This window comes from Sycon ciliatum, chromosome 1, assembly GCF_964019385.1.
Source record: "Sycon ciliatum chromosome 1, ocSycCili1.1, whole genome shotgun sequence".
NCBI lineage: Eukaryota > Metazoa > Porifera > Calcarea > Leucosolenida > Sycettidae > Sycon > Sycon ciliatum.
In genome coordinates, this window is record NC_088643.1 from 31,349,248 (window position 1) to 31,356,747 (window position 7,500).

The 7,500-nt window shown below is 46.0% G+C and overlaps 1 protein-coding gene across 2 annotated transcripts in view; it reads right to left on the reverse strand.

Moving 5' to 3' along the window:
* LOC135822872 (coatomer subunit beta'-like) overlaps positions 1 to 7,500 on the reverse strand; it is a 29,717-nt gene that overhangs the window by 3,637 nt on the left and 18,580 nt on the right. For both annotated transcript variants that reach the window (XM_065335718.1, XM_065335712.1), the window contains exons 17-25: positions 6,643 to 6,734; positions 6,032 to 6,285; positions 5,425 to 5,497; positions 5,041 to 5,098; positions 3,959 to 4,166; positions 3,231 to 3,277; positions 2,371 to 2,434; positions 962 to 1,176; positions 450 to 542 (exon numbers count right to left, since the gene is read on the reverse strand). In XM_065335718.1, the coding sequence (XP_065191790.1) occupies positions 450 to 542; positions 962 to 1,176; positions 2,371 to 2,434; positions 3,231 to 3,277; positions 3,959 to 4,166; positions 5,041 to 5,098; positions 5,425 to 5,497; positions 6,032 to 6,285; positions 6,643 to 6,734 (1,104 nt within the window). The remainder of the gene's footprint in view (positions 1 to 449; positions 543 to 961; positions 1,177 to 2,370; positions 2,435 to 3,230; positions 3,278 to 3,958; positions 4,167 to 5,040; positions 5,099 to 5,424; positions 5,498 to 6,031; positions 6,286 to 6,642; positions 6,735 to 7,500) is intronic.

Consider the following 7,500-nt stretch of genomic DNA (forward strand, 5'->3'; position numbering starts at 1 on the left):
AGAGCAGACACTGCATGTACCATGTATATGCCTGTCGCAAGAGAAGTACGCAAATCTGCAAATGCACTGGATATTCCTTTACCAACCAGCCTCGGCTACTGAGTACTGGGAACTCAGAGCCACTGGACATACCAACCACGTCAGCCATGAAAGCTATACAGTATGAGTAACGACACACTGGATTGTGGAGCCGAAACTAGTCCAACTTCCTAATGCTTTGGCAAGAAGGTAGCCTTCCGACAGGTTGGCATCACACACACACCCACGCACCCACCCACACCCACACACACACTATGAAGCAAGCTGCAGAAAGCAATTATTACAAAACGACGGTAGAAAGCACACTGCTAAGTGCTAATGTCACCGGTATCTGGGATTGCGTGTCAGACAAACATGTCTGGGTCGGATTGCTTGTTGCAGTCATTCGAGTTTGAGAGTTCTGCACTTACTCAGACATGCGGCTTGGTCGATGTGAGCGAGCAAATAGAGCTGCCTCCGCAGGCCGTCCTGTGCTTACTAGCAAATCAATACAACCATCCAGACTGCAACCACGTGCGCGCGCACACACACGTACACAGGCAGACAGGCAGACAGACAGGCAGACAGACAGACAGACAGACAGACACAGGTATCAGATGGCCACGCAGAGGTTGCTGCATTCTTGTATCTACGCTGACTTCAAGAAATCTTTGTACTCAATGGCTTAATCAAATGATTTGGATTTTTGACAGCTCGTTTGAGATTATTGGGCAGTAAGTCCACCAATAACGGTACCTTTGCAGCTTGCCACAATACATACAAGAGAGACAAGGATAGTTACCGGTTCAATCTGAGACAATTGAAAACTAAAGCCGTCAGTCTGAACTTTGAAGCCTGAGACTACAGAGTGGTCCTTGCCTCTCGTATCAGTGGCAAGCAATAGCATAAACAAAACAAGCCATAGACATTTTAAACTACTCACTTTCCCAGCAGGTAGTTGGCAAGGAAAGCAACATTGTTCTTGCCAGCTGTCTTGGCTTCATCAGCCATACACTGTACAGTGTTGCGATCACCAGTGGATGTGGCCAACAGTAACTGACCATTGTAGTCCTTGGCCTCAACCAGACACTGCTTAGCGAGGCCAAGTTCTGACATGCCCAGTGCCAAATCTGCAAGCTGCTTCCACCGGGATTCCGACTGGAAACAAGGAAAAACAGAAAAGAAAATGATTGCCCGAAGCAGGGAGTACTTTGCAATGGGCAATCCTGGTCCATGATCAGGATGACAATGAGAGCAATATTGAATATCTTGGTGTGCCGAAGTGCAGTAAGCAGCTAGATTCTCCCACAATTGAGGAGGGGCAACACAGCTGTGTGTCACAGTGAGTAGCAACAAAGAAAGGCCAGGAGAAAATTGCACTACCTGAAGTAGATAAAACATAGTGCAACTTCTACAAGTCAGATCCTTCCATAACTTATCCCATGGCAATTCCAGCAGGTTTTTTGCCATTTCTGAATCCATCAGCAAGCTGAACCCACAGGGAGAACTATGCAGTCGGAATAAGAGCTAGTCCAAACAATAAGAGGATGAAAAAAGTGTTTTAACTCTGAGTTTCACGCACTAAGCGATCACCAGAAAACAGTACTGAGCAAATCTGGATCAGTACTGGTTTAGATACCTACAAACTTGCAAAGTGTAAATGACTGCATCATGGTGCAAATCTAAAAAGTGCGAATGACAGCAGTGCAAAGTGTAAATGACTGCATTATGGCGCAAATCTAAAAGGTGCAAATGACAGCAGTGGTGAAAGGTATCACTTCAAGTGACAAGCACTGGAGCTTGTTGTCTCCTACTTGATTAGGTGATGGCTGCGGATGGTTTGAAGTTCCGAAGGTAGTACTTATTCTCGTGGCGACACAAGTTCATCACTCCTCTTGTTGAGAGAGAGGTGCTTGCGCGATTGCTAGTTTTTCCGTCAGGCACAGGTTGCACCTTTTCTTTTGTTGCTGTAGGCCACTGCTCTGCGGTGTACCGCCCATTGAATGCTGCATGCCTTCCCTTCATCCTTTTTGGCCCAGACGTATTGCGATAGGCGGGTGTCCACTTTGCACTGCTGTCATTCGCACTTTTTGGATTTGCACCATGATGCAGTCATTTACACTTTGCAAGTTTGTAGGTATCTAAACCAGTACTGATCCAGATTTGCTCAGTACTGTTTTCTGGTGATCGCTTAGTGCGTGAAACTCAGAGTTAAAACACTTTTTTCATCCTCTTATTGTTTGCAGTCGGAATAAGAATATTATTCCAGAGTCAGCAAGCGCACTGCAGATGTTCAGGCCAGGCTTGTGGTGGGAAAAGTACAGAAACAGCACAGGTGTTGGTCTTGCTCACCTGTGCTTCACGAGCTATCTTCACAGCCGCTGCTACGTCCTTGATAGCCACAGCAATCTCAAACCTGTACAGATGTTGATGCAACGCAAGAAGACAGCACTCGTCGTGAATACATGATTGTCGGCCTGGTATCTTTCTGCTGAACGTGCAAGTGAAGGAAGGATTCTGATAGCCTCAACTATTGAGAACATTTCCCAAAAGCGTTCGACCCATTCTCATTGGGCTGCTCCTTGAGTTGTTGGGTGACTCTTGACTAAGGGGGTGTCAGGAGGCTACCTCAGTAGGTTTTCATTGCACATGTATACATTGTATAGATGTATGTATGTTGATGTGTTCACACACACACACGCTAGCCAGCTTCCCTGACATACATGTACATGTGCCCATGGCGACACAACATGATGAATAATACTTTCAGGATCCCTAAAAGAGATGCAATCACAGTGCCTCCAGGGGATCCTATTGACTACCCTACTGTTGAGCAGCAGTGCATGTAGAGTACATGGGGGCATTGGCAGCAGGGTGCCAGGGTCAACCATACACTGATGAGAATGCATGGGCATTGGTAGCAGGGTGCCAGGGTCAACCATACACTGATGAGAATGGATCGAAAGACATTCGACGAGTTTCTTGACACTTGAATACTGTTCTAAAACTAGCGACGTGCTTGCTCCGTGTACGTAAATTTTCTGTCTCCACAGCCTGAGTTCAAACACCACGTTCTATGCAACAATGCAACAGAACCATGAAGGAAGCCTAGAGTCCAAAGCTTAGAGGGTTATTACTTTCAGTTAACAGGGACAGTAGTGAAACACATGTATACGGTGTGTGTACAACAATTCAATGATAATACCACCTACTTGTGCTCAACGTCAGTGGTAACTTGCAATGCTTGCTTCTTGAAACCCTGTAGGCACAACACAGCATGTCAACATGACTGCAAGTTATCACTCAGCAGGTATGTAGTTCACATGCACGTTCAGTGCTCACGGCCGTAAGGCCAGCGCCCAGTGACCGCTTGACTTCTCAAAGGATTTCAATGCCCACCGAAGTACACCAGTAGACATACAGCACTGTACATTAATATCATGTGTAAATAAGCTCCCAACGGTATGTAACTCTGCATATGGGGTTCCGAACTGCGGATCTGCTGGTGTCCTGCTTGTATGCGCAGAATCGCTAAAATGATGTAATCCAGGAATTTTGCCGTAACAGCAACCCATTCAAGCTGCACGCTCTTGGTTTTATGTACTCTTGCTTGTACAGGGTACCAAGTAGGGAAGTCTTGCTTGTACAGGGTACCAAGTAGGGAATTCTTGCTTGTACAGGGTACCAAGTAGGGAAGTCTTGCTTGTACAGGGTACCAAGTAGGGAAGTCTTGCTTGTACAGGGTACCAAGTAGGGAAGTCTTGCTTGTACAGAGTATCAAGTAGGGAAGTCTTGCTTGTACAGGGTACCAAGTAGGGAAGTCTTGCTTGTACAGGGTACCAAGTAGGGAAGGATAAGTACCCAAGAAAGGGTCAGCAAAACTAAGTACACTGTGGTTAACAGTTAAAACGAGAACGGCCATTAGCAGTAAACCACTGACCTGCTTCTCCAAGAAGCGAGCAACGCGAGTCCTCTGGTTATCTGGGATCTGTGGCAGGTACTTGTCAGCAGTATCAAAGTCTTTGCGCATAACTGCTGTCTGATACTCCAGAACGGATAGTGGCAGTGAGTAACTTGTGACACTGACATCCTTGTCACCCAGGTAAACACGATTCTCCTTGGGTAGGTAGCCAAGAATGTACATTTTTCTGCAAGTGTATGTATAGGGTAAAAAAGAGAGAGAGAGAGAGGGAGAGGGAGAGGGAGAGAGAGAGAGACAGACAGAGAGAGACAGAGAGAGACAGAGAGAGACAGAGAGAGAGAGAGAGAGACAGTCAATTACAGTAGGAACAAGACAGCGTTCAGCCTCCAACAATCATGAGCAGTATCAGGAAGAGAGTGCCTGTCCTGTGTGTGAAGTGTACTGTTAGTGTTTACCCATATTATTCACCATTGTTCGGATACAGTTCTGTTTCGGACAATTGTTTGGTTCTTCCTAAATACTATCAATGATGCTGAGCTGAGGCTTACATATTTATTATGTTGTTGATAGACAAGTGCAATGCAAATATACATGTACATATACATACTCGATGTACACGTACATAGCATGGATCCGATCAATATCACAGTTGACTGACTGTTCTCAAAGCATGCAAACAGACTGTGTACTAATGACAGCGACTGAACGAGGACGATGCAGATGAGCAGTTTGGCAAGCTTCTAGCACGTGCAGGCACAGGCATGCACCTATCCTATACATATGCGGGCCAAAACAAGTTTCAGAATTTGGGAAAAATGACCCGGTCGGCCGACCAGAAACAAGGTTCTTATCTGTTTTGGCCTAAAGTAGGATCGCAGCAACTGACAAAGTCAGCAAGTCAGCACCAGCCAGTCAACATGTATATGTACGCAATGTAAAGTATACACAGTCATGTGCCCAATGTAAAGTATACACAGTCCTGTATGTGTGTAAGTGCTACTGAACACCAGCTGCAGCAGGCGGAGGAGCAGGGACAGCAGCAGTAGCAGTTGCTGTGCTGGTACTAGTGGAGATCCCATCTAATGGCCAAGCATTCTTACCGTTCCAAGTGTGAAATGGTGATGATCTCCCCGCCAACAAAGTAGTTGAGGCGATTCACTATTGGCATAGAGCACGTAAAGAAAGAACAGGAAGCCAGATTGAATTCAAGCACAATGAAAATAGCTAACAACACTCAGTCTGGGCTGTCAAGAGTCACACAGCGCACACTGTAGGACATGCTACTCCCTACCCTGCCGTAGTTGCTGGACATGCAGTGCAGTGCAGTGCAGTGCAGCGCTGTCCTTGCTGCCCACTTCAAACCTGCACTGCACAGAACAGCACAGTGCTGCACAGCTGCAGAACAACACGGCACAGCACAGCACCACACAGCACAGCACCGCACAGAATCGCACAGTGCAGCACAGCACTGGATAGACACTTACCTGAGTTGCTATAGATGAAGCAGTCTCCCACCCATACGCCTGAGCGCACAACCTCACTGATCTCAGAGACAAACTGAACATGGCCATAGACAAACAAACAAACAGACAGACAGATACACACAATATGATACAAGAAAATCTGTGCTACTATTGCATAGGAGGTTGATGTGAGCAGGTCAACAGCTGCCTGGACAAACGTCTCGGAAAACAGCAAAGTAAGTGCCCATCTGGTTTCCGGGACTTGACTGGATAATTCTGACCTAACTAATTCATGGATGATGGCCACTGGCTGAAACGTTTGAAATCTCCCTGGCGGTGTTCTGGTACTGTGTCCACTGTGCGAAGAATGTACAATCATGTAGTTAGAGCAGAGAGAAAGTCCCTAGGTCAGGACAAGATGAAGTTAAGAGAAAGTCCCTAGGTCAGGACAAGGTGAAGTTAATTAAGAGAAAGTCCTTAGGTCAGGAAATAAAGATGAGGCTACAAGAGGTGCATCGCTCACTTTAACTACATTTTTAGATGACACCAAAATGCCTGACCGACACAAATGGTGACGGAAGCCAATCATAAAATTGACAATGGACATTACCTGCCAATTCAGACTTACGTCAAATGCTTGCTCGATTCCATCCTCTGGATCAATGTCCTCCTTGTGTTCGAATGCTGTGTCAACAGCAGACTGATCAAAGCGCAAAATGAAATATGCCTCATCCGTGCAAATAGCTATCAGCTCTCCATTGTCAGACCAGTAGACTTTATGTGGTACAATCAGGATGCGCCGGACCAGCTCCAGAGAGTCCCAGGTGTAGAATGCTAGAGAGTTAGTGGACTTGACACCCAACAGATTTCCACCAAATATGCCTGAACAGGAAGAACAAGAAGATATCAGGAATGACTTGCAACACTCCAAGACCCTAGAGAGATAGGGCACTAAGTAAAAGAGTGCATAGACCATACAGTGAACTGTGTACTGGCTATGGTGATGTTGAATACTGCTACTGAGCAATACACTGAACATCAGAGACCAGGCACAGCATAGTGGAGAATAGCATACAACCTGTCCTACGCTATGTAACCTTCAAGCACACATACACTCATGGGCGCGCGCGCACGCACACACACACACACGTACACACACGCTTACACACACACGTACACACGCACACGTACACACACTCGCACATGGAAGCACAACCACTGCCTACGGCGGCAACATACCTTCTGCACCATACTGAGGGGAGAATGATTTCCTCTCTTTGAAGTTCTTGTAGATCTTCACTTTGGAGAAGGACATATCTCGCACGGCATACCTGAGAAATAGTGACAACGAGACGAGAGAGAAAGCAAGAATTATAGTAACAATCAGCAGCCAAACATGTGGTTGCTACCAGTAGAACAAATGTTCGGTGTGTGAAGGCTACCCACCAGCCTCCAATAAACAATACTGAATGCAGGTGTGCAGTCAACACATGTCGGTGCAATCTCAAAAACTAACTACAACAAGGTGAAAGCCTGCAGATTTCCCCAGCCAATCAACACCTATTTTGCAGAATATTATAGTGTTCTATCAAGCGCTAGCATGTTACTGCAAAGTGAGAAACTTTCGCCAGATATTAAATCTCGCTATCTTCACGACCATCACATATTCGCGAATATAAATCGCCGCGAACTGCTCTGCACATTGACTGTAGACACTACAAGATCCAACTGAACAGATCAAATCGCGAAAGATTCTGATCGTGAACCAGTGCAATTCTTGAAAAGGCAAAATTTGCGCGCCGCGAAAGTTTATCACTTTACAGTATCTATATGCCCTTTCAAATTCCTACCCACAACAGAGGATGATGCCCTTACTCTATTCCTACCCACAACAGAGGATGATGCCCTTACTCTATTCCTACCCACAACAGAGGATGATGCCCTTACTCTATTCCTACCCACAACAGAGGATGATGCCCTTACTCTATTCCTACCCACAACAGAGGATGATGCCCTTACTCTATTCCTACCCACAACAGAGGATGATGCCCTTACTCTATTCCTACCCACAACAGAGGATGATGCCCTTACTCTATT